Source organism: Lampetra planeri, chromosome 3, assembly GCF_965212315.1.
Source record: "Lampetra planeri chromosome 3, kcLamPlan1.2.h2, whole genome shotgun sequence".
Taxonomy (NCBI): Eukaryota; Metazoa; Chordata; class Hyperoartia; order Petromyzontiformes; family Petromyzontidae; genus Lampetra; species Lampetra planeri.
In genome coordinates, this window is record NC_136109.1 from 7874969 (window position 1) to 7902668 (window position 27700).

At 49.8% G+C, this 27700-nt stretch overlaps 2 protein-coding genes across 3 annotated transcripts in view; both read left to right on the plus strand.

Annotated features, from left to right (window-relative positions):
* LOC144737535 (tectonic-3-like) overlaps positions 1–27700 on the plus strand; it is a 37730-nt gene that overhangs the window by 8518 nt on the left and 1512 nt on the right. The window contains exons 5-12 of one of the 2 annotated variants that reach the window (XM_078620265.1): positions 9997–10102; positions 11432–11547; positions 15032–15148; positions 17648–17776; positions 18694–18775; positions 19971–20070; positions 21088–21253; positions 24879–25019. In XM_078620265.1, coding sequence (XP_078476391.1) covers positions 9997–10102; positions 11432–11547; positions 15032–15148; positions 17648–17776; positions 18694–18775; positions 19971–20070; positions 21088–21253; positions 24879–25019 — 957 coding nt within the window. The remainder of the gene's footprint in view (positions 1–9996; positions 10103–11431; positions 11548–15031; positions 15149–17647; positions 17777–18693; positions 18776–19970; positions 20071–21087; positions 21254–24878; positions 25020–27700) is intronic. The other variant, XM_078620274.1, reaches the window with a different exon arrangement.
* On the plus strand, positions 14–8616 carry LOC144737525 (uncharacterized). Its single transcript, XM_078620256.1, has one exon. The coding sequence runs from the start codon at positions 2138–2140 to the stop codon at positions 5645–5647; it is 3510 nt and encodes a 1169-aa protein (XP_078476382.1). The 5' UTR covers positions 14–2137; the 3' UTR covers positions 5648–8616.

The following is a 27700-nucleotide window of genomic DNA, read 5'->3' on the forward strand; positions in this document are numbered from 1 at the left end:
CCCAGCCCCTCCCTGCACGACGGACACAATAATCCCCTGTGGGCTGGTGTAACCAGGAGGTTCCTACCAGTATCACCGCCATTTTCCACTAAGTGAAGGTGACATCACCAAAGCGCTTGTGCTAGGCTAGGTGCACCTTGAGGCCAAGTAAAGTGTCGAAGGCTGTCTGGCAGGAGGTCATGGGACAACCCCAGGTGGTTCCAATTGACCGAGTGAGACGACTGCCAGATGCACCATCTGTGCTCCTCACTGTGCCTCCTAGTTGCGTTATTAGCCACCAGACGTTTTGCTCATTGTTGTGAGCATCGCTCCTCTGCCCTCAAATGTTATTGGAGGGTGACTGCCTACATCTGCCCAGTAGCGTCCTCCATATGAGCCTCTTCCACAGAGGCCAATCTTGACACCACCAGTACCAGTTATCTGCAAGTCCAATCAGCTCCACGTCTTTTTTTTCTATCTCTTCTCTATCCTCTGATGCGGTCGTTTAGCCAGGCATTGCGGTGGCTGGGCATGCAGGCTATAGTACATTACCCACCCAACACAGCTTCGTCTGCTGGGGCTCACTGATGGGATTGTGTCTAGATCTTTCATGGATCTGTGAGCTCTTCACACAATGAAATCTGGTTAAATCTAGAATGGAACATAGGCAGGCCAGCCTGAATGTTTCAAACCAGCACAAATGTTCCTTTAAAGGTCTCCACATTTCGCAAGCATAGAAAATGGAGGGCATAACTGTGGCTGAGAAGATCCGGAGCTTCGTATGGAGTAATAGACCAGGTAGCTTCCATACAGTGTTATGCAGTTAATTAAAATATAATTCCACTTGACAGCAGAGTACAAAGGTCCCCCGTATAGCCCTAACAGGATGTTAGGGCAAGTTTTGTTAGCGACCATCTATGAAGCCCAACACGGCACACAAGGGGGTGGGTGGCCAACACCATGCCTGACCGCCTTTGTCTTCCCAGTGGCGATGTTTACACACAGCACCAGGTACTCATTTAAGGTTGAGTCGTGAGCGGGAATCGAACCCGGTTAGCCGGGTTCGTAGCGCAGCACGCCACAAGAGCGATTAATCCGGTACACACCTTCTATTGATAGCTTTGATTTTCGTGCACACAAAAAACGGCAGGATGTACAAGCACAATGTGCATGCATAATGTATGTTGATTACCCTATGATTAACCCAACCAGTAATTGATATCTGTGTAGTGGTGATACGCGCTGGGTGTATATGTCGTGTGCCAGCGCGTATGTACGGGTGTGTGTGTGGTGACGCGCGCTGACGGGGAGGAGCAGGCGTCAGTGCGCGGGTGGGGGTAGTGCTGCTGATTGGCTGTGTGCCGGTGACGCGCCCAGAGGGAGTGATCGGGTAGCAGCGCGGTGTGATTGGTCGGGGAGTGGAAACACGCGCTGAGCGGAACCGGATCGTGGGGATAGCGCGTGGGGATTGGGTAACTGAGGAGCGGTGCCGACGTTGAGGTCCGCATCCGCTCCGTCTCCCGGGAAGAAGGGGTATATAAGGTGATGCACAGAGGAGCAGGGCAGAAGTGGAACCATCTAAGAATGAAGACGAAGGTGCAGAGATAGAGCCCGGAGAGGAGAGTAATGGAGAGTAATGGAGAGTAGAGGAGAGTAAGGTATAAGTGTGTAGCCAGCGAGAGAGAACGGTCTACACGAGCTGAGTAATGTATAGTGTGTAGCCAGCGAGAGAGAACGGTCTACACGAGCTGAGTAATGTATAGTGTGTAGCCAGCGAGAGAGAACGGTCTACACGAGCTGAGTAATGTATAGTGTGTAGCCAGCGAGAGAGAACGGTCTACACGAGCCGAGTATGCGTACGGTGTAGCCAGAGAGAGAGATGCAAAGTCTACACGAGGCGAGTGGAGAGTGTAGCAGAGGCGCAGAGTCTACACGAGGCGAGAGAGGAGTGTAGCCGAGGCGCGGAGTCTACACGAGGCACAGAGAGCCAGCAGCACAGAATCCAGAGTCAAGAGAAGCGCATTGTGAAGAAGAGAGGCCACGCGTTGTATTGTTACAAGTCAAGATTTAATAAAAGAAGTGTGTTCCCGTCAAGGAGTTTCCTGCCGTCATTTTCCAATACTTCATCTGGCGTCAGAAGTGAAACGGGCTTCCAAGTATGGAGACGAGGAAGACCCGTAGGACCCACGGGATTGACCGCGAGGAAGACCTGGACGACTCGGGGCCGCTGGTGGCGGGGGGTGAGGAAGAGGACTTGCCCACGCTGCAGGGTCCGTCGACGGCGCCGGCCGAGCGACCGGGGACAGACGCCGGGCTTCGTGAGGCGCACTCCCGACTGGCGGAGCTGCTGCTCGCCGCCGCGTCCATCTTGGCGGAGATCAGCTCGTCGGGAGGAGCGGGGACGGTGGGGGACATTTTACAAGGTCGCCCCGCAGATTCCCGCCAAAACGAATGGGGGATTCCCGCCATTGCGCCTGGGCCTACTTTTGGCGGGAACGGCGAGCGCCACGTGGTGGTGGGTTCCCAAGCGCGCGCATCGACGTCATCAGCGCGTGAGGGGGTCCGCCATCTTACGTCTGCTGCTGGAGCCGCCATCTTAGACACCGACGGACAGGCGGAGAGGAACCACGAGGCGGATGACTTCATTTTTCAGCAGCGCCTGCCCACGTTGTCAGCCTTCAAGGCGGAAGGCGGAGACTGGGGCCAATTTCAGCGAAGGTTTTTGGCGCATCAAGAGATGTCAGCGTGGTCCGATGCTACGGCGCTGCGGGCATTGCCCGCCATGCTGGACGACGATGCGCTCGCGGCCTTCAGGGCTGCACGGAAGTCGGACCGCTCCACGCTGAAGGATGCGCTGGGTTTGTTGGCCAGGGTCTACGGGCCTCCCTCTACGTGCCGCCATCAGTTCTACGCAAGACGGAAAGCGGCCACGGAGACCGCGCTGGCCTATCGCACGGCGTTGCTGGCTCTTGCTGATGCTGCGTTCCCTCGGATGGACGAGGAGGGCCAAGACGCGATGGTTTTGGAGCAGCTGCTCAAGTTGGCGCAGGACCTGGGGGTCCCTATCAACGCAGCTGACGAGATTGATATTTCTTCTTTGAGAGTCGCCACGAGTATTCAAGCGCACGAGGCCCTACAACGGAAGCAAGGTGTTGGTTGCAACGCTGCTGTCGTCGCAGCCCCGGGTTTGGTGGTCGCCGAACCCCAGGTCGTCAGCCCACGAGAGGAGGCGTTCGCCACGGGACGACCAGGGGACTGGAGGCCGGGGGCCCGGTCGCCTCTGCGATCGGGCCGAAAGTCGGAGCAATCAAGATCTACTCCGACCCTCGTCACGTGCTATAACTGCGGCCTCCGGGGCCACGTGGCGTCCGGGTGCCGCGCTCCGCGGCAGCGCGCCATGGGAGCTCGGCTGGACGACGACCGAGAGCCCAAGTCATCTCTACAATCCCCGGCAAGTCGCAGCACCTCACACGCTCGGCCTGTTTATTCGGCACACATGGGACGCCGCGTTGCGGCGGAGGAGGGCCGGTTAAGGTTCGGGGATTCGGTTCGGCGAGGGGGGTTCGGCCGGGACCAGGGAGACATTGAATGGGCGGAATTGGGGCATAGAATTGTGGCTGCTTCGGCGGGTTCGTCCGTTGTTACGGGATCTATTGATGGGGTTGAGATTAGGGTGTTAGTGGACACGGGGGCATCGGCAACTATTATATCGGACCTCATTTATAATATTCTTCCGGTCCAATGTCGTCCGCTGCTTCCAGTGGATGTGCCATTTTACGCCGCTAATGGGGGATCGTTGGGCATTATCGGTCAGGTTAGGGCGTCCATTTGCATTGGAGATATCAAATTGTCGGGACCCGTTTTCGTTTCGTCTTCTTTGGCAGTTCCGTGTCTTTTGGGCACTGACTTTTTGGCTAAAATGCCCATTAAAATTCTTATCGATCAACGATGCATTGAACTGCCATCGGGTCGCCGGATTTCATTTTTGACGGGCCCTACTGACATTCGGACGGCGTGCGCTACGATACAAGCGGTGGCGACGCAGACAGTGCAAGTGCCCCCGGGTTCACAGATGTTGATTCCCCTCCGGTTGCGGAAACCATGGGTGAGGGAGGCTTCGGGACAGAGTATGCTTTTGGGTCCTTCTAACAAGGCTGTCGGGGGTCTTGATTTATCGGTGGCTCACACTTTGGTGCGGGCTGACAGGGATCCGTTTGTGATGGTTTTGAACGCGGGGTCGCGACCAGCTGTCATTCCGCAGGGCACCGTGCTGGCTCACGCGGCGCAGGTCCCTGGGGATGATGGGTTGGTTGCGCAGGTGGGCTCGAGCCCCGCGCGGAACGTTGAGCCAAGGGAAGACCTTGAGTGGGTCCATTCGTTATGTGCCGCCTCGGACGATTTGTCGGCGGCGCAGTTGGGTGCGCTGCGCGAGTTGCTCATTGAATTCTCTGATGTATTCAGTAAACATAAGTATGACATTGGGTGCACGGATTTGTTGCACCATCACATTGAAACGGGCGATGCGGCGCCGGTCAGGCTAAATCCCTTCCGACTGAGTCCCGTGGAGAAGGAACATGTTCAGTCGGCTGTTAACGATATGCTAGAAGCCGATATTATTTCGCCCTCCTCTAGCCCGTGGGGAGCGCCTATTGTGCTGGTTAAGAAGCAGGACGGGTCCCTGCGATTCTGCGTTGATTTCCGTCGCCTGAATAAGATCTCTGTGGCTGACGCGTATCCGCTCCCCAGGATGGATGAGTCCCTCGATGCATTGTCTGGTGCGCGATATTTTTCGACTCTTGATTTGTTATCGGGGTTTTGGCAGTTGCCGCTCGACGAAGAGTCGAAACCTAAGACAGCATTTCGGACTCCAGGGGGGCTGTTCCAGTTTAACCGGTTACCCATGGGACTTCACTCCTCTCCAGCGACGTTTCAGCGACTTATGGAGCTGGTTTTGTCGGGCTTGCAGTGGGATACATGCTTGATTTATATGGACGATGTCATTGTTTTCAGTAAAACGTTTGAGGAACACCTCCGGCGATTGAGAGGGGTGTTCTTGCGAATGCGATCGGCTAAGTTGAAATTTAAACCGGCCAAATGTCACCTCCTTCGTAGGTCCGTTAGATACTTGGGTCACATTGTCGATTCTTCGGGGATCTCCACCGATCCCGCGAAGACGGATTGTGTCGGTTCGTGGCCGACACCTACGTCCGTTTCCGACGTGCGTAGTTTCATCGGGTTTGCTTCTTATTATCGGCGGTTCGTTGAGCACTTCGCCACTATTGCAAAACCCTTGCACGCTCTAACGGCGAAGGGAGTGAAGTTCAAATGGGGACCGGAGGAGGAGGCCGCGTTTCGCTCCCTCCGGGACGCCTTGGTGGGTGCCCCACCCTTGTGTTATCCCGATTTTGCCAGTCCCTTTTTGCTGGACACGGATGCTAGCAACACGGGCATTGGGGGGGTGCTATCCCAAGTCGTTGGGGGTGTCGAAAGAGTTGTCGCCTACGGTAGTAGGGTGTTGTCTCCGGCGGAGCAGCGCTACTGTGTCACCCGTCGCGAGCTGCTTGCCATTGTTTTTTTTGTGCAGCAGTTTAGGCCATATCTTTATGGTCGTCACTTTACAGTCCGAACGGACCACGCGGCGCTACAGTATTCATTGAGGGTCGCCTAGCCCTCGGGCCAGTTGTCGCGTTGGTTGGAAGTCCTCCAGGACTATCAGTTTACGACTACGTACCGTAAGGGGTTGCGACACACGAATGCCGATTGCTTGTCGCGGTTGTTGCCTTGTGATGAATGCGCGTGTTTGTCGGGATCGGCGCGCTGTAAACCGACGCTTGCGGGGGAGATGGGGGCACTGGCTGCGACAGCGGGCGCACCGATCGGGGATGATTCCACTGCCTCTCAGGGTCGGGACTCGCTGCTCTCGCTGTCGCTCAGCGAATGGGGCCGCCTCCAGATGGCGGACAGCTCGCTGCTAGCATTGCGCCGCAAGGTTGGGGGTCCCGAGGGGGACCAGGAGCGTACCGGCTCCTATGTACTTGAGCGGGGCGTGTTATTGAAATGGGACAGTTTGTCCCGGCGGAACGCACTCGTGGTGCCTTCCGCTGTGAGGGGGAGGGTTGTCTTGGCGGCACACGAACGCCTCTTGCACTTGGGAGTTAACAAGACGCTTGCCCTGCTTCAGCGTGACTATTACTGGCCGGGAATGGGAAGTGATGTGGTGCATATTCTGAAGGGGTGCGTTGAGTGCGCCAGGCGTAAACCACCGGCCGTGGCAGCTAATCCACCGCTGCAATCTATTCAGGTCTCGCGTACCAACGAGCTCGTTGCACTCGATATTTTGGGGCCCTTCCCAGTCACGCCGAGAGGGAATAAATATTTGTTAGTGGGGGTCGAATACTTTACCCGATGGCCTATGGCGTGGCCTCTCGCTAACCAGTCGGCAGCGGCTGTGACGGATGCCTTCGTCCAGGGCTATGTCCTGGACAAGGGGGCTCCCGAACGCCTGCTGACCGACCAAGGTAAACATTTTTCGAGTAAATTGTTGCAAGAGGTGTGCGATCTGTTGGGTACCAAGAAGGTGCGTACCTCCCCGTATCACCCGCAGACTGACGGGATGGTGGAGAGACTCCACAAAACCTTGACTTCCATGCTGTGCCAGCAGGTGTGCGAGGCACATGTAGATTGGGACCTGCAGGTCCCGGGAGTCCTTGCCGCGTATAGAATGGCCCCCCATGCAGCTACGGGGTTTTCCCCATTCTATTTGATGTACGGTCGGGAAGCTGACCCGCCAATAGAAACGCAACTTGGCCTGTCCGCTCCACGAACTAATTCTAATTTGGCAGAACATATTAAGTTTAATATTCACAAGCTGACAGAGGCGAGGGAGGCCGCGCGGCTTAATTCGCGGGCTCGCCAAATTGCTAATGAACGGTTGCGGGCACGGAAGGTGTCCATGCACGAATGGAAACCAGGTGACAGGGCCTGGCTGCATTGCCCTCAGGCACCCTTGGCTACGTCGCCTAAATTGTTGAGACCGTGGAGGGGACCCGTGGAGGTCGTGCGCGTTGCACGGCCCCAGTGCGTTCAGATAAAGTGGGGAAAGCGCCGTTGGTACGTTCACCCCTCCCGACTGAAACCGTTCTCGCCTCCATATGGCCTCCCCTTGTGTCGTGATGGCCGGGCGTGTGACGTGACCGGCGACCCAGAGGGGGAAATGTCTCTGCCTGATCCACACGTATTTTCGCCTGATCTGCTCCCAGGTGTCTCGGAACTGACAGCTGCCGATCACCGGCGGCCGGATCTCCGCGGCGGGGCCGGCCCTTTCAGGCCCGTTCCGCGCCGTCTGGAGCAGCCGGAACCGCCGGACGGTCGTCAGTGTCCCGCCCCATACGATGGACCAGCCAGACGGACTCGCGCCAGGTCGTGCTACTTTGCATGACCTGCCTCGTGAGGAGTCGGGGCAGTTGGAGCGCCTCGTCACTGCGTGTAGTCGCAGGGACGTGGGGCGCGTTCGTTTCGAATTTGCTCGTATCGTGTTATTGTTGACCTTTCGGGTTCATTGTCAATCTGTACATAGTTATTCTTGTTGTTGTTGTTGTTGTGTTATGTTACGGGGCACACTCGGGGGGTTACGGGGTTTTTTTTGTTGGTTGTCGTTTTATCGTCGCGGTTGGTTGTTGTTAGCAGCCGGGCCGGCTGCGAGCTATGTGGGAGGGGGTGATGTAGTGGTGATACGCGCTGGGTGTATATGTCGTGTGCCAGCGCGTATGTACGGGTGTGTGTGTGGTGACGCGCGCTGACGGGGAGGAGCAGGCGTCAGTGCGCGGGTGGGGGTAGTGCTGCTGATTGTCTGTGTGCCGGTGACGCGCCCAGAGGGAGTGATCGGGTAGCAGCGCGGTGTGATTGGTCGGGGAGTGGAAACACGCGCTGAGCGGAACCGGATCGTGGGGATAGCGCGTGGGGATTGGGTAACTGAGGAGCGGTGCCGACGTTGAGGTCCGCATCCGCTCCGTCTCCCGGGAAGAAGGGGTATATAAGGTGATGCACAGAGGAGCAGGGCAGAAGTGGAACCATCTAAGAATGAAGACGAAGGTGCAGAGATAGAGCCCGGAGAGGAGAGTAATGGAGAGTAATGGAGAGTAGAGGAGAGTAAGGTATAAGTGTGTAGCCAGCGAGAGAGAACGGTCTACACGAGCTGAGTAATGTATAGTGTGTAGCCAGCGAGAGAGAACGGTCTACACGAGCTGAGTAATGTATAGTGTGTAGCCAGCGAGAGAGAACGGTCTACACGAGCTGAGTAATGTATAGTGTGTAGCCAGCGAGAGAGAACGGTCTACACGAGCCGAGTATGCATACGGTGTAGCCAGAGAGAGAGGAAGGTCTACACGAGCCGAGTATGCGTACGGTGTAGCCAGAGAGAGAGATGCAAAGTCTACACGAGGCGAGTGGAGAGTGTAGCAGAGGCGCAGAGTCTACACGAGGCGAGAGAGGAGTGTAGCCGAGGCGCGGAGTCTACACGAGGCACAGAGAGCCAGCAGCACAGAATCCAGAGTCAAGAGAAGCGCATTGTGAAGAAGAGAGGCCACGCGTTGTATTGTTACAAGTCAAGATTTAATAAAAGAAGTGTGTTCCCGTCAAGGAGTTTCCTGCCGTCATTTTCAAATACTTCATCTGTAATAAAGGACTCTCTCTCAGATGTCGATCTCCGTTGTCCTTTATTGGGTTCGTAGAATCTCCGTACCACGGCGTCTCGCTCAGGCCCGCGTCCCGCTCGACGACCTCTCCACAGCCCTCGGCTGCCCCGTTATGCAGGCTTCCTGCTGTTCCAATATGCAGTCTCACTGCTGCCCCGTCAGGCGATCCTTGCAGCCCCACCGCTGCCCCGCTCTCTAGCGTCACTGCTGCCCCTTCCACAGCTAGCACTGCCCCGTTAGCTCTCTAGCGTCTGACACCGATGGCGTGTCGACGTCTCCCACCGCTTGGCAACCGCGCCACACTCTCCCTCTTGCCCAGCGTGGCCTCCTCGTATTTCACTCCGTCTCAACTCCCCTTTCCCCTTCCGGTTCTCTCCTTAAATCCTCTCCCCCCACGTGACCCTAACTCCACCCACTCCCCACGTGACCCAGACTCCACCCCCCCTCAATCCTTGCTCACATTACATATCCATTATAATGTACATGCATTAATTAACCCCCCCCCGCACTTGATTGGTTCACAAGTGACGACATCACATTTATCCCTCTATTTAAGAACGAAACAGGAGGATTTCTCCACAAAAATCGCCGTTGCCTGATTATGATAGTTATAATTACCGGCGAAGCGTCGTACTACAAATTGTAAATGTTGTGGGTTTACTCTCCAACACACCGGTGTGCTGTACTCGTAACGAATTGGCCACGTTCTGTTTACGTGACAAACCTTGCCAATTGGCTGTGTCGGGTGGTGTCTGGTTTAATGACGCATTTATATTGATGCGATCTAACCCAAACAAACCCTCTATTATGCACCTTTGCCTGTTCTCAACAAATGCCCAAACCATCTGAGCCGAGCCTGCTTCACCGTGACAAACTGTGGGGGTTGGCCACTCAGCCTTGAAGGAACGGCCAGTGAAAAATCATGAAACTCGGATTTTTTTAATTAGTGAAAGTAGTGACTGTAGTCCACCATTGGAACCTCCTTTGCCAGTAGCAAAATATGATAATTGGTTTTTTACCGTTTTATCTGGCAACAAAACTGACAGCGTCATCTGGTCCAACACTAGGCTCTAAGAAAAGCTGTCTCGGATGTGGACCAATCAATTTCAAGGACAGTGCATACATTATCAGAGTTATGTTTTTTGTTTGCATTCCGACCGCAGGTATTGTGGTCAATGCAAACATGACTCCTTGTAAAAAAGGTGTCAGTTTTGTTGCCAGATAAAAGGGTAAAAAAACAATTATCATAGTGACTGTAGTTTTAAATTTTTAACTGTCTCTGTGTCTCTGTTTCTGACTTTCTTTGTGTTTTTGTGTCATCCAGGTGGGTGACCCTATTGAGGTTGTGTTCGAGTCTTATGTACGAACTCGTTTCTCTGTCCCTGTCCCCGTCTCTTCAACCGGAATCTGTGGGGGTGGTGGCCCTGTGGGTGAGGACATCAACACAATCAACAGCGTTGACTTCATCACCATCACCATCATATGCATCATCATTACCAACGCTATCATCAACAACACGATGGCAATTGACATCCCCGCAAATTATGTCTTCAACATACAGGCGGTCTACGGTTTTACGACGGTTGACCACGATCCACATTTATGATGTTTATATAATGCCACCATGGATCGATTTACGACGCAGAAACTTGATTTACAACGCAACTTCCAACATGACTCCGAACGCATTTGAACAGTCAGTCTGGTTTGCGATGTGACTTGGTGGCATTCTCAAGTGTTTATGTGTATTTATACCTATTGAAATATTGTTAAATGTAGCTGATGAAAGGAAAAACACATCGGCAAGTGAAGGCTCTACTGTATATGGGAAAGAAGATTTGATTCATAACGAGGTTTGCAGGAATGCATTGTTTCGTAAATGCAGGGACCGCCTGTATATTAACATCCTCATCACCATCAACTGCGTCATTACCAGTACGATTATGTTGAACTTCGAACTTTAACTTCTTTCACACCGTACGGAGCCAACCATGCTAATTGGAGGTGAATGACATTACATTAACAACATTACTACAATCGACATCATCAGAACAAATATCGTCAATATAATTAACATAATCATCAACATTACCATCAACATCACCGTCTTCATCATTACCAACACTTACCAACATCACAATTAAGCATCATGGCCAACATCACGAATATCACCACCACCACAATAAGCAACATTACCAGAAAAATGTATCACTATTATCATCAACACCACTGTCAACTTTTAGAGCAATTTTACAATCAACTATCAGAATCAACATTGTCATCAACACCACCACCACCACAATAATCAACATCATCATCATCTCTGCCATCATCATCACAATCAACATTGGCAACACTACCAGAATAAACAACATCATTAACAGCACCACAGTCTGGTAATGGATATGCTTCATTGTATATAATGCATCTGTGTGCGTGTTCCATTCTTCATGGGAACCCTTCCAGCTAGCCATAGAACGATTTATTAATTGAAATTGATATTCATACATTGAATCTTGCGTAGAACGTGATCATTATCCACAATGCAAATGGAATTCTAAAATGCCTTTCAACTGAATGAATGAGACAACACAAGCAAGGCATACAATACCAATGAGTCAGTAAAAATGTAACCAAACACTCTTGAATAAAAAAATGTCCTCTAATCACGGCAATTAATGTAACGTGTCAGATTGCATCGTTAGATGCATACTAACTGCACTATATGTCTTCGCGTCTGTCTGTTGGTGTGCGTGCAGGGTTTCGAATGGACAGTTCAGTATCTTGCCTGCGTTTGATTGGTGACCTCCAAAAGGCATGCACAGAATACTCTTTCCTTGACGGGAAAATCTTCACCACCTTCAGTTTCCTCAAGGTTAGTTAGCTTCGTTTAAAGGTTTCAAGCACTGGGTGCTGGTTTTCTCTCTGGTGCCACATTTTTATGACAACAGTGGAACCTCGGTATACGTCGTTAATTCGTTCCAGAAGGGTAGGACTTATACCGAAAATTACGTATCCCAAACGAATTTAAATAATCCGTTCCAGAGGAAAATAAATTATATTTTATATGGCATATTATACATGAATGGGGTTGTATAAAATAATTTAGACACTAATTACTAAAATACATACAGAAGCCACGTGACCGCGCTGCTGCCAGCTGCGCTGGTCATGTGGCGTGCCTCAACCCCGCACGTCGCGCGCGCCTCGACCCGGGGCTCCACCCTCCATGGGGGCAGCCCCCCACGCCCCCCGCCCCTCTCCCCCACGCCACCCCGCCCCTCTCGCTTTGTTTCAGTCGTGAACGGGACATACGCGGGTACTGTACGCGGTGACTCATCCCGACCCATACAAGTTCTAGCAAACGCGTCGTATCCCAAGCAAGACGTCGTATCCCAAGACATTTTTCTCTCGAAAAAACACGACGTATACCAAATTCGACGTATTCCAAAGCGGTCGTATACCGAGGTTCCACTGCACTGGGAAGTGTGCTGGCTCTGTTTGTCTAACAACCTGGGCCAATGAGCCTGTGTTCCCAATGTAACCTATCCAGGCTGACCCGACACCAATATCTGGTTTCCATGGACAGCCATTTCACATTGACTCAAGTGTATTTGAGCTGGTTTGAACTCAAGTTGAAGGACAAACTCGATTTGGTTGTTAAAATAAGCGTTTCCATTGTTTTCTGAGTTGCCCGAGTTACCATGTGAGTTTGGCAGTCCTTTCCCAGAAGTGCGTCCGAATAACACTTTGCCAGAAATACTTGCGAGGATAAGGTCAATATTGCGTTGCTGACATTCTATTCTGCAAGTTAAAACCAAACTTTCCTGCTTCCTCCAACATTTTTTATTGCAACACGTTTGGTGAGGTTTTTTACGTGGACAATTTGAGCTTTAGCCTGAAAATAGGCAAGTCAATCCATGATGGCAAACTATATTTCAAGTCCAAATGTTCTGCAAATGATGAGAAAACCCCACCACATAAGAAAATGCATTAAGATAAGCAGCTCAGTATTGGGGGAGAAACGAAATTTTTTTACGCAATTTTTTTATTTAAAAAAAAGAGATTTTATCAAGTAAGTCCCACAAAGCTATAATAGCTCTTTTTCAGAAGCAACCTGGCTATCAGAAATGATAGCTCAACGAAATGGCTTATCACGTGTTAACTTATAGCAGCCATATACTCTCAGCATATATTTCTAAATGTGGAGGGAAAAAACCGGAGGACCTGGAGAAAAATGCACGTGACCACGGGCAGAACAGGCAAATTCCAAATATACAGATGTCAGGGTCTAAATCGAACCCACGATCTCCTGCATACCAGGCGAGGGAGTTAACATCTCACCACCGCGGCGCAACAGGAGTACATTCTCGAGTTCTGTGATATAAGTGATCTCTGGGGCAAGACTTGGAGTTCGCTGTGATCACAATGCTCCACTATTTTACCTTGGTCGACCTCAGAACCAGTAGAGATATATGAGAAGCAGTGGCAGAGAATGCTTGTCATTGGGCCGGCCCTCTGTAAAAAAATAACCCCTGCTTCATATCCCGGTCCCTGGGCCCCTCAGGCCTGTGAGCCATGCTGCATTTCCACCACCTGCACACTTGATAACTATGTTACTGGTCACAGAGTCACCGCATAAACGGGATGCATACTCCGTGATGCCCTGTAGTTCAACTTACAAAAATTCACAACAATCTGTTCAAATACACAGCACGACCCAAGCCTGCTTTAAGTTTGTTGACCCTGGTCATTCCTGCAAATCAGACTGCTGGTCTCTTTAATTTTCACCTGAATAAAAACATATATATATAAAAACTTGAACTTAATGTTTGTTAGAACTTTGTTTAAAAACAAACTTCAAGATTATATCCCAACCTCCACCTCGCAGCTATGGAGAGTTCAAGTTCATTTATTAGGTATAGCCCTGTGAGCCATTCGGCTCTTGAATCGGGGGCAACCGCAACAAAAAACATGAACAAAAAACATCTTAAAGTGAATATGTGACTAAGTGCAAACAGAAAATCCAAGAAAATACAGCAAAATATTGCAGAAAAAAATCACCGTACACCAACGCTGTGTGCAAAAATCCCAGTGGGATGCAAGTCAAACAACCAACAACAACCACAAGACAACTTAGATTAAGTACATCAGTCTAACTCTGTACTACAACAAACAAACATGGCTAAACCAATACACTTTTCGAAATCACCAAAATAAAGCCATGAAAGCAATGAAACAGTGATCATAGGAACTGTGACGGAATTTTCCGAGTAGGGATAGGGAGTTTCTTGAGGGCCGATTGGTAGGGGCTGAGCCCACAAGGCCTCGTGGACCATGCAAGCATTGTTGGGACAGGGACATGCACTCTGGGGGTTCGCCCCAAAACTGGAACCAAACAAGGCTGGCTTGGGCCGATTCTGAGTAGTCGTGGAAACACAGCACATGTGCTTAGGTTTGAGCATTAGCGCTAGGTGTCTTTCTATTACTGCTTTTCCATTGGCATATCTGAGCCGCATCTGATTGTTAAGTTCTGACCTGCCCCGACTGGACATCTGTGAGAAAGAGCTTTATAGCTCATCAGATTCCTCCAGCATAAATCAATATTCTGATTCTGACATCTGCGTGGTGCTGTCAGGACATCTGAATCTTGACTTTGGGCCAAGCAGAGCCAGGGGCAGAGTTAATAATTGTTGTCAATGTGTGTGATGTCAGTGCCCAGCTTGTGTTCTGCATTTGAAAAAAAACTACATGGGAGCCTCCTGAGCTACGATGAGGTGGCTCGGCATAGGTCAGTTGTAGAGTAGAGCAGAGTTATCTGTCTTCCGCAGGGAATTAAAAATGTCTATGTCAGGTGACGGCGCCAGAATTTAGGAAATACGTTGTTCAATCTCCAGGACTGGATATCTCTTAACCCTTTCCCGTTCCGAGACGTCTGCAAGTCGCAGGGTGGGGTCCCGTTCACTGCTGAATCTCGGAACGACGTGCAAGTGGTTTGTGTTAATTCTATTTAGAGAGGCATAGCGCCATTGTTTTTAAAGACATTGTACTCACAGCAGAGAACTGTAGCGACACGACTGCAACTCTACGATAGCTGGCGCCAAACTTTGCCACACACCCTCCCGCATGGCCTTGTGGGAGCCTCGATACGTCTTCCGACCTAAAGACTCGCCAATAAAGTAATTTTTTATGATATACACATACATACCCATATGTCATTGGAATGGGGAAAGGTTTAATTAGTTTCATGTGATTCATAATGGTCATGTTGGACATTTGAGCCAACACTTGTAAATTGTGGGTTTTGAACCAAGTGAAAACTGATGCATTTGTGCTTCTTGTATTAATTCTGCTCCCAGGTTCTTCTGAATGAAACTACTCTGCGTCAAGTAGTCGATTTGGTCCCCGTCATATGGAAAGATCCACCCAAAAATGTTGGTTGGACCTCGGACCACTGTGCAAATGCATTGATAAAGGTATAAAACATACGTACGCACGCACGCTGCCAATAACAAAAACAACTGCCATTCGCCACAAAGTAGCGGTGACAACACCACGGCGCTTGTGCCAAACTATTTTCACTTTGAGGCCACGTGAAGTGTTGGTCGCCCGCTGGCAGGTCACGAGACAGACCCAGGTGCCATGGGTTGACTGACTGAGATGACTGGCCAATGTACCACCTGTGCCCCCTACTGTGTCAACTTGATGTGTTTTAGCCGCTCGGCGCTCCGCTCATTGTTGTGAGCGTCGCATCAGCTCCATATCCTCTCGAACCACATTATTCTATCTCTTCTCTAGCCCGTGCTGTGCCCGTTTAGCCCCCCCCCCACCCCTGGTTAAACCCAGGCTAGATCGTCGGCAGGCTAGCCAGAATTTTTCTAACCGGCAAAGATGTTCCATTAGGGGGGGGTCCACGTTTTGCAAGCTTAGAGAAGGGAGGGCATGTCTGTGGCCGAGAAGATCCGAAGCTTCAAGTGGAGTGACAGACTAAGTAATCTTCCACACAGTGTTACGCAGCCGATGAAAATATAATGCCGCTCGACTGATTCAGAGTGAGACCTCTGCTGTCAAACCAAAGCTTGTCAGAAGCGTACTGCCCAGGTATGGACTCTCCACGACTAAGGCCCCATCTCTTAGTAGCACGCTCCAGCAGTGCCTCCAACTCCTCCGCAGAGTGAGCAGTAATCACGAGATCATCAGCGTAATAACATGGTTGGCCGATAGGGAGCCATGCCTCGACCACACCCGAGCATCGATCTGCTTCTCTTTGTATAGAAGTGTAGTGACTAACTCGGAGACGATAAGACTTGGAGGCACTTCTATTTAACGAGCACCATCCCACTCCAGCAACAGCCCCGAGTTCCCCAACAGGGGGGCCCCTCTTATACTCTCAGCGTGGCCTCGCTCCGCCTGGGCCACGCCCCCTTTCTGCCTGGGCCACGCCCCTTTCTGCCCGGGCCACGCCCCCTTTCTGCCCGGGCCACGCCCCCTTTCTGCCCAGACCACGCCCCCTCCGTCCTGGCCACGCCCCCTATCTGCCCGGGCCATGCCCCCTCCGCCCTGGCCACGCCCCCTTTCTGCCCGGGCCACGCCCCCTTTCCGCCCGGGCAACGCCCCCTCTCTGGAACCTACTAGCGGGTTCCGGAGGCTTCCCGATGGGCCCCCCTATGGGCCCCTCCTCTGTGACCCTTCCCCTATATGTCCCCCTCTGGTGTCTATCGTAGCCTGCTGACATCAGTACTGCTCATAACAAATGTTTTTGGGTCAGATCGCGTTATTATTTATAAATGTGTCGTAACCCTCCACCACCCGACACGGCCAATCAGTAAAAAAACGTGTCACGTTCTTCAAAGGACAAAATAATTCACTTCTTTAGCCCACCGGTGTGTTGAAGAGAGATTCAACAGCATTTTAAAATTTGAGTACGACGTTTTAGCTGGTAATTACAATCAGCTTCATCGGGCAAGAATGGTGAAGCTCTCCTGTTGCTCCCGGTCTTAAATAGAGCAGCAGCAGGGTGACGTCATCATTTAATTCAATCTGGTGCAGTGATTCGAGGCAAAGAGGGGGGGAGGGTATTGTAATTATATAGATTGGTAATCATTCAATTGTTATTCATTGGTATTTGTTTCCCTTGTAAGGAATTGTAATTGTATTTATTTAATAATACGCTTCAGTACTGCTGTACACCGCAGTTCCCCATTTTCGCCAGCAGCCAGCACTATGCCACTACGTATATACCAGATGGAAAATCCTCCAGTACAGCCATGGCTCCTCGAAGTACGTAGTCGAAAAGATGTAAAATAATGTAGGTGCCAGAGGACATCCCTGTCGCACCCTAAAGTGAAAAGGGAATGGCTCTGATACACATACGCACATACATGCACATAGACATAACAAAGAAATGCCTATAGATGTTCCCACACATTCACGCACAACGTTCATGCATGAATGCACGCATTACACACTAAAATATGTGCTCGCACAATCGCATATGTATGCATTCAGAGTGCAATGTTATTTCATCCCAGGGATAATTCAATCAATGTTATCATGCACGTACAACAATGCAGGGGCACGTGTAATAATATGCGTGCATGCAGGTGTAATGTGGTGTGCAGTGTGTTTAGGAGAGGTGTATTGTATGCAGATGTGGTACCTGTGGTTCGGGTGTATATTGGACGTGGGTTTTGCACATGTATGTATTGTGTGGACAAACACGTTTCTTACAGGCGTAGCATAGCTTGTGTTCTGGCGTCATGTGTTGCTTGTACATGTGTGTTAGGTACAGCCATGGTGTGTATGAGTATTGTCTGTGTGGTGTGTGCGAGTGAGATATGGCGAGCAAGTGTGTGCTGTAGTGTGCTCAGATGTGCCATGAATTGTGACCTGTGTACAGATGTGCATGAATGGTGTAGCTTGTACAGGTGTAGTGTGTACAAGTGTGCTGTGTACTGTGTTTTTTCTGCGAAAAGGTTCAGTTCATCGTGCAGTATAATGCTGCCTCGGGCTACATTGATAACGTGACGGCAATAATAGACCAGGCGAACTTGACACCCATCAACTCCTCCTTACTTCAGACATTCACTGTCTCCTTCGTTTCGGTACGTATATTGTGCAGGTATGTATGTACAGGTACTGTGTGCATGTGTCTTTGTTGTAGGTCGACTCAGCCTCAAATGTGTACCTGGTGCAATGTGTAAACAATACGACTGGGGAGACAAAAAGCAGCCGGGAATGGTGCTGGCTACATCACCTTCTCGTGTGCCGTGCCGGCCTTAATAGGTGCTCACTAACAGCGCTTGCCCCTAAAGTCTTTTACAGTGCTACGGCAGATCTTTGTCTTCTTGTATTTCGTGTTGTTCAATCGTAGGGGGACCGTAGGTGGTGCATCTGCCAGTAATCTCAGTCAACCCATGGCACCCCGTGACCTTTTAGCAAGTCTTCGACACACTTCACATGGCCTCAAAGTGCACCTAGCCTGACAAGCATTGTGTTACGTCACCGCCACTTAGGGGCATATGGCAGCTGTTATTGTCCTTTGTGCCTGAATGTGATGCTGCCAACGGTAACACGACTCGTATATGTGACTGCGGTTTGAACACCAATATGTTAGTGGCAGTCTTTCCCACGGTGATTGTCATTTTAGGGTAACATTTGAGGAAAGGTTGCCTGTTGAAACTCTAGTTGTTTACGAAGTGTATGTGTGGTGTGTGCTGACTGAGCACACAACTTGGCACAGTAGCAAGTACAGAGGGTGCATCTACCAGTCATCTCGGTTGACCCATAAAACCTGCATGTCCCATGACTTCTTGCCAGCAAGCATTGGACACTTCACGTGATCTCAAAATATGCACGTGCGTTTGTAGAGAGCAGATAAATGCAATGGTGCGTGTTGTCCACAATCATCTTTGAAACCGTTGGTGCTTGTATAAAAGCATAAATGTGTGTAAATAGTTGTGCATGCATTGGAGTCTGCACGCGTGTGTGTGTGTGTGCCTGTGTATATGTCTGGGCGCAGAATGAGAGGAATATACCTACCAAGCGTAGTGGGAACCCAGGATACCTTTGGGATCATCCACTGCTTGGCATCTCAAACACTTCATATCCTTCAACCGACACTTACACACACACGTGTACAGCCCTTTTGTGAATCCACTGTTAGATGGGGGCCTTCCCCGCTCCATGCGTGTCATGGGGGAGAGTTGACCATAATTTACCAGAGTGGTCAGTGTGACCATAGAAAGTACAGAACCACAATGGATTTTAGTAATAGGTTTTTACCCTTTTATCTGGCACCAAAACTGACACCTTTATACAAGGGATCATGTTTGCAATAACCACAACACTTGCAGTCAAAATGCAAACAAAAAGAGACTACTCTGATAATGATATGCACTGTCCTTGAAATTGATTGGTCCACACCCGAGATGGCTTTTCTTAGAGCCTAGTCTCACTTGGTGTTGGACCAGATGATGCCAAAAGGCGCACAACTCAAAAACATCGCACTATTAGAGTGTTGAGAGCCCGGGGTAAGCATTTACATTGAGACCTCCTTTGCCAGTAGCAAGATATAGTAATAGGTTTTTACCCTTTTATTTGCCACCAAAACTGACACCATTATACAAGGGATCATGTTTGCAATAACCACAAGACTTGCAGTCGAAATGCAAACAATGGATTTTGCTGCACTGCTCACATAGGCCACACACAGCAGCTTGCAGTAATCTGACATGCGTGGTGGTTGCACGTCTTAAGTGCTACTTAGGAAATGGGAAGGCACACGTACACATAAGGGACGAGTTCCAGATTTGTAAAACATTTACAAACTAAAGTTAGTGGATTCTCACGCGTGACTTTTCGATCGCGAGTGTAGAAATTTGCTAAAATAAATCTACCTTAATTTTTAAACCTTTTAGCCGATGCAACCATTGCATGCCTTGCACACGTTCGTATAATTTGGCCCGCATATATGTAACACAAACATTGTAAACGATCGTGCCTTTGGCGGTGCAAGTATCGGCACACATCCAGAGGTTTCAGAGGTCAAGTGCTTAGGCACGATCCTCAAACATCCACTGTGATATTATCCCGTGTAAACACATCCTGGTAGCGATGAAATTGGCTCATGTGCAGCAGGTGCTAGGTGGATTATTACCTCTGAAGATGGCGAGAGATGGCAATGGCTTACGGGGAGGCCATCAACCAGCAGTAGATGTATAAATTGAAGACATTCCTACACGTGCATGACCTCTCGTGTACGTGTCGATTCCCTGCTTCCTTGACCACCCCCCCTCACCACGCGAATTCAAGTTCATCTCCCGACTGAAACGGACTGCGATCGTCAGCGTCGGCCGGCTCTCTTTGGAGTGCAAACCTTAGCTGGATGCAACCTCAGGTTTGTCTCTCACCCAAAAGTCCCCGGGGAATGACACATGGGGTTAAAGGTGACCAAGTCAAGATTACCTAGTTCTGTGTGCCTAAATTCCATTTCGCACTATACATAGCCAACCATGCTAATCGGACGTGCGGGGGAAGGACAACAAACTAAACACCAAAAGTAGTTCTCAAGAAATTAGGTTTTTTTATTCTAGATTTTAAAGTGCACAGCTCCAATGGCTTCCTAATATCGGAAGAGCATTCCAGACGGCCGCAGAAACGCATCTGAAAGCACGATGTAGTGACCGTCTTTGTTCGATGGCTAGCCAAAAGCCGCTGTGAAGATGAACGGAGTTCCTGTGATGGTCTATGCTTCTTTGACGAGATTGGCAAGGTTTTGTGGTTCATTTGTGGCAAGCACTTTGTGTGTTTTCAGTGCGACCTTGTAATGTATTCGTTCGGCAACAGAAAGCCATCGCCACTGAACACTTGGGTTCAAACCCTCATGTTGCTTCCAAAGCGTTGAATCATCACCACCACTAAGATCTTGATTTTACTCCCTTGTCACTAGGGGTTCATAATAACCATGCTGGTATACTGCACCAGTATCTCTTATGTGTGGGTTCATGCCCTGGTGTAGGGTGTCTCTTCCACGTAACACATTCCTGCGGAGGGAGCTGGTAGGAACGTTGGGTTGCTCGGTCAATGGCCAGGGTCAACGGCGGCGTGGTGTATTCTGCAAATATGCCCAACTGTGAGGGCGGGCACAAGCCGGCGTGAGTAGGTTAAACGTTGAGTTTTATAAGGGCACCACGGGGTGACCAGCCCCTCCCCACCCAGCCCCACCCCTCCCAACCCCCACCCAGCCCCACCTTCCCCACCCAGCCCCTCCCCACCCTCCCCTCCCCACCCAGCCCCTCCCTGCACGATGGACGGACGGACACAATAATCCCCTGTGGGCTGGTGTAACCAGGAGGTTCCTACCAGTATCGTGCTGATATGGTCGTGTGTGTTGCCGATGTGTCATTGTGCGCAGGCTGGACAATCAAATGAACTGCATGGAAATACAGCGCCGTGTGTTGAACGCATGGCTCGGTAACGGAAACCAAAGCTATCCGGAGAACCTGACAGAGTGGGGAGACGCGATGGATCTGAAAATGGAGGCACCCTCTGTACCCATCGTGGGATTGGCCACACTTTTGGTAAGCTCAGACTATAAACAATGTTCCCCCTTTTACCTATAGAGACTGTTGGAGCAATTGTTGTTCGCGAGCAACGATTAAGGCTGGCTGTTGTGTGGGCTGGCATCATGTCCAGTGACACTTTGTCTCTCCATTGCTGATGTTGGAACACTGCATTGCAGGCCGAGTTGACCTAGGGGAGGCCGAGGGACGGGTTTTTTTATGCCACTAATGATGTACAGTGGTACCTCGGTATACGTCGTTAATTCGTTCCAGAAGGTAGGACTTATACCGAAAATGACGTATACCAAACGAATTTTTCCCATAAGAAATACAGGGAAAGGAAATAATCCGTTCCAGAGGAAAAGAAATGATATTTTATATGGCATATTATACATTAATGGGGTTGTATAAAATAATTTAGACACTAATTACTCAAATGCATACAGAAGCCACGTGACCGCGCTGCTGCCAGCTGCGCTGGTCACGTGGCGTGCCTCAACCCCGCACGTCGCGCGCGCCTCGACCCGGGGCTCCACCCTCCATGGGGGCAGCCCGCCGCGTCCCCCGCCCCTCTCCTCCACGCCACCCGCCCCTCTCCCCCACGTCCCTCGCCCCTCTCCCCCACGTCCCCCGCCCCTCTCCTCCACGCCCCCCGCCCCTCTCCCCCACGTCCCCCGCCCCTCTCCTCCACGCCACCCGCCCCTCTCCCCCACGCCAACCCGCCCCTCTCCCCCACGTCCCCCGCCCCTCTCCCCCACGTCCCCCGCCCCTCTCCCCCACGCCACCCTACCCCTCGCTTTGTTTCAGTCGTGAACGGGGCATACGCGGGTACTGTACGCGGTGACTCATCCCGACCCACACAAGTTCTCGTAAACACATCGTATTCACAAGCAAGACGTCTTATGCCAAGCAAGACGTCGTATCCCAAGACATTTTTAAATCCTTTATATTAAGTTCACTTGCGTGCTTGCGTGCTTGCTTGCTTGCGACCGTGCAAATCTTTCGGTCGTTTTTAACCCACTTCCCGTGATCCAATCGAGCTGACATTTTGCACACAGACTCGTTGTGCGTGACAATTAATTTTCGTGAAAAAAATGTTCCAAATTTTTACACTGTTTAGGGAAAATTTTTTAAATATTTAATTACCAATTGCTTAATGGTGGCAGACAATAATCTGACCCATAGGTGGCAGCCATCTCAAGCCAGAGGACGAGAGGACTCTAGCCGCCCGTTTCATGATGACGCAAATGTTGACTAACCACATGGCATGAAATCCCCTCCCCCACGCTGTACAATGGAGACTATTTATAGAGCAGTTAAATTGAAGCTGCCAGGTTCTTGAAAGTGGTTAAACGGGTCAACGCTAGTGCCCTCGGGAATATACGGGGCATGTCAAGAGGTGATCTTACATATAAAGGATTTATAGTGAAAAACTTTGTTTTTACGGGTTAATTTTTTTCTCTCGAAAAAACGCGACATATACCAAATTCGACTTATTCCAAAGCGGTCGTATACCGAGGTTCCACTGTATATATTTGCGAGTTGAACCCTGTTCACTGTGATGCTGGCACTGCACGAACCAATAAAACACAGCTCCAATAGAAAGTCATGCAAACACATGGACACTAAAGGATTGCTACAAGAGACGTGGAAATTCATTGAGCCATTGCTCGACAGGGAATGTTGTTGACAACACGTGCATGGAATTACACGTGTAAGAATGTTTGATTCATGTGCGTTGAACTTATTTCGCACCATATGTAGCCAACCGTGCTAATCGGAGGTGCGATTCATTCCGTGCATTGTACCGCAATCGGTTGACATAACTCCTGCGGCCACTGGAGGTGCGAAAACCACCAGCGGCGTAAAACAAAAGGCAATTACAGGCGCTTCTCGCTTAATGAGCGAGACTACTCTTCCTAGCGTTGTTCCCGCTGTGGCACAGGGTCCGCTTTTCGGCATTGTCTTCTCCATTTGGCTCGGTCCAGGGCATCTTCGGGGGATGCGTTGACCATCTTCATGTCTTCCTTTATTCGATCCATCCATCGCTTCTTCGGACGTCCGCGTGGACGGCGGCCCTCTGGCTCAATACGCATGGCAGTCTTGGCCACTGATGACTCTTCACTTCGCATCACATGGCCGTACCACCGAAGCCTTGCCTCAAGCATCTTGTCCGCAATGGGGGCCACACCAAGTCGCTTCCGAACGTCTTCGTTCATGACACGATCCCATCGAGTGAGTCCGAGGCTCCATCTGAGCATCCTCATCTCCATGGTGTGGAGGGCTTGTTCGTGTACAGATGTGGCTGGCCAACGTTGAGAAAATTGCTCGCTAAGGGAAAACTCGTTAAACGATCGTTTTCCCATGGGCAAATCGCCTGATGAAGCTGGTTGTAATCCATACTCTTGGTTCATTCGGTGAAGTCACGTAGGTAAAGAAAATAGAATAAAAGATAAAAATAAATCGCAAAAAACAGTTGCTGAAATAGGCAAAAGAGCTACAATCATCAGGGGATTATCTGCTGTGATTGTTCCCACCTGGTGACGGACGCTTGTGTTGCATCCGAAACGTCGTGATTTATTTTTATCTTTTATTTTATTTTCTTTACCTACGTGACTTTACCGAAAGGACCAAGAGTATGGATCCCTGCAGTCACGAAAACTTCAAAGCTGGTTGTAATCGCCAGTGAAACGTTGTACTCAAATTATGTTGGTGGGTTTACTCTCCAACACACCAGTGTGCTGAAGTACTAATTGGCACATTTTGTCGACGTGGCAAACCTTACTAATTGGCTGCTGGGTAGTTGTGGGTTAACGACACATTTAGATTTACGCGATCTATCCCAAACATGTTTTATTAACACCATTGGTACCTCATTTGCCAGTAAAAAATATGATAATAGTTTTTTTACCCTTTTATCTGGCAACAAAACTGACACCTTTTTTTACGAGGAGTCATGTTTGCATAGACCACAATACCTGCAGTCATAATACAAACAAAAAACATAACTCTGATAATGTATGCACTGTCCTTGAAGTTGATTGGTCCACACCCGAGACAGCTTTCCTTAGAGCCTAGTCTCACATGGGTTGGACCAGATGATGCCAAAAGGCGCCAACCCATGTCGACCAGATGACGCCAAAAGGCGCCAACCCATGTGAGACTAGGCTCTAAGGAAAGCTGTCTCGGGTGTGGACCAATCAACTTCAAAGACAGTGCATACATTATCAGAATTGTGTTTTTTGTTTGCATTATGACCGCAGGTATTGTGGTCAATGCAAACATGACTCCTCGTAAAAAATGTGTCAGTTTTGTTGCCAGATAAAAGGGTAAAAAACCAATTATCATGTTTTATTAAGTTTGTTAGAGGTTGCTGCAGGGCTAAATTGTGGGCAGCGCAGCTAAATCTGCTGTGCTGTACCGTGCTCTTATCTCCACGTCTTCACCAACCTGAAAGACCGCATGGTGAAGTATGGTGAAATAACTTGTACAGTGTGGGCAGGCCTTTAACCAGCTTTGGACTGACAAAAGCGCTGCACGTGTACTTTGTACGATTCATGGCGTGGTTTGAGTGTGTTGTCGCTTGTGGCGGCACGGGAACATATGTGCGCCGACTAGCGTGCGTTGTTGCGTGTCACCGCAGGAGGGGTTGGAATGCGACAATCCCAATTGTACGCTGACATTGTCCGCAAAACTCGACGTGCTGTGGTCGCTGCACGGGTCCCTGGACAACCCACAGAGGCGCGTGGTCGGGGCACGGATCATTCCAGGACGAACAAAACCAGTACGCTCACTTACTTGCCAACTCACATGGGCACACACACACTCAAATCACTCACTCTCAAACAGGCATGCTCACTCACAAAGGCAAACGCACACATAGGCCCGCTCACTCACTTGCACTCACACATACTCATACAGGTGTAATGTGAGGATATATCCGGGTTGCTGATGGATCACACCTCGTTACGATGATTGGCTCTGCTGGTCCTGGCGCATAGCCAATGGGGGGAAGTCTAGGGGCGTGGCCCTGACGTAATGGGAAGGTGACATCTGTAAGTAAAGGATTGGTTCTGCTGGCTTTAGCTACAGCCAATGGGGGGACGATTCAGGGGCGTGGTCCTGGGAGCGTACGATGGAGTCTAGAAGATTCCATAGAGGTTAACCAGGATTGGTGGAAAGGTACCATGTGACCCGGGTATTAAAAGGGGTGGAGACGAACAACACGTGGTCAGATCTGGAACGAACGTAGGGTGAGGCCACGCTGGAGCGGGGTCCAGGCTGCCACGTGGCCGCGCGTCTCCCTCTCCCTCTCTCCCTCTCACGCTGTCTGTCAGCAGCGTGAAGGAGTAAGATAGGAGTGTTGTGAACGAAAGACAAATAAAGACCAGATTCCAGAAGTCGCTTCCACGACCTTTATTACACAGGCACGCTCCCGAGTATGTGTAGTACAGAATGGGTCCCTGTGTCCGCATATAACTGTGTGTACTCATGTACATGTCTCTATCTACATAATGTCCCAATATACCTGGGTCTTCCATCGGAGGTTTTTGGGTTAGATCGCGTAAATATATCAATGCGTTGTTAAAAACCGCCACCACCCGACACAGCCAACTGGTAAGGGTTGTCACCTAAACAGAACATTCCAATTCGTCACTAGTACAGCACTAACCGGTGTGTTGGAGAGCAAAGCAACAACATTTACAATCTGAGTACGACGTTTCGCCAGTAATTACAATGAGCTTCATCAGGCGACAGCCAGATTTGTGGAGAAGTCCACCTGTTTCGTTCCTTACATAGAGGCGTAGATGTGGAGACTACGCTTCTGCGCTCTTGCACAATGTGGGGGGGGGGGGGGGAAATTACTGAGTCAACGTACATTAGGCATGTGCATTATGCAGGCCCTTTGAACGTGTCCTTCCTGTCTATTGTTTATTAAAATAGCCATACCAACGATAATCCCTATTGAAGTACGCTGCCCTTTGTAGGCATGCAATTAAATTATGTATTTCATTATTCGCTTCCACGCAGCACTAAGGCGGTAGCTATCCGAACGGTTAAAGTTATTTTGATTAGCTAGTTTTGCACAACACTTCAACATTATCAAAATCAATTGAGTGGCCTTGTTGGCACGCGTATTCTGCTACTGCTGTTACTGGTAGCAACCACCTGATTCCACCAGTCCACAGGGGATTATTGTGTCCGTCCGTCGTGTATCCAAAAATGGGAGGGGTGAGGCTGGGTGGGGAGGGGCTGGGTGGGGAGGGGCTGGTCACTCCGTGGTGCCCTTTTAAAACTCAACGTTTAAACTACTCACGCCGGCTTGTGCCCGCCCTCGCAGTCGGGCATATTTGCGGAATACACCACGCCGCCGTTGACCCTGGCCATTGACCGAGCAACCCAACGTTCCTACCAGCTCCCTCCGCAGGAATGTGTTGTTATTTTATTTGGTTTTGGTATTCAATGCCCTATTGATTTGTGCATCATTGTCACCGTTCATTTGCAGCACTTCTTTAACATGTTGAATTTCACTTCTCAGACTGTCACCATTTGACACTTTCTTAGCTCGATGAATGAGCGTCTTGATAAGAGCAGATTTCTGTGCGGGTGATGGTGTGACTGCATTCAGATAGGCGTCAGTATGCGTTTTCTTTCGGTAAACACTGTGTTGTTTTTCCATTTCAATCCCGTCCGAGCAGAATATCCAGAAATGTCAGAGTTCTATCAGCTTCCACTTCCATGGTGAACTGGATGGGTGGGTTTTGCGAGTTGAGACGATTAAGAAATGCGTTCAGTGTATCTTTGCCGTGTGGCCAGACCACCAATGTGTCATCCACATATCTAAACCAAGCAGATGGTTTTAGTGTGCTTGAAGCTATTGCTTTTGCTTCAAAATCTTCAATGTACAAATTCGCTATACCAGGATACTAAGGAGAGCACATTGCTGCTCCTTCCTTTTGTTTAAAGAAGTCACCTTTCCACAAGAAGTGTTCTTTAGACAGTGTTCAGCTAGTCTTGGGATATCTTTGGCTAAACCTTTGTTCGTTACCAGAGTGTCGAGTAATTTAATTGACCCGTTGACCGGAACCCTCGTGAATAGAGAGGTCACATCAAAACTTACGAAAATATCATTAGGTCTAGATTTGAAGCTTTCGTGACTGCAGCTAATTCGGCTGTGACGGTCCCACCTGATGACGGAGACTTGTGTTGCCTCCGAAACGTCGTGATTTTTGTTTTTATTTTATTTTATTTTCATTAATTTTGATGTATTACCTACGTGACTTTACCGAAAAAACCTAAGAATATAATATCATTAGGGTTAAGCTTAATATCTTTCATTATATGTTTGATGTAAGGCTGTATTTGTTTCGTTACGTATTGTGCTAATTTGTACGTGGCAGAGCCTATTGTACTACGGGTCTTAATGGGACATGAGGTTTGTGAAAAAAATTTTGGTAGCCCATA

Coding starts and splice junctions, on each gene's coding strand:
- LOC144737525 (XM_078620256.1), top strand. CDS start 2,138: ATGGAGACGAGGAAGACCCGTAGGACCCACGGGATTGACCGCGAGGAA.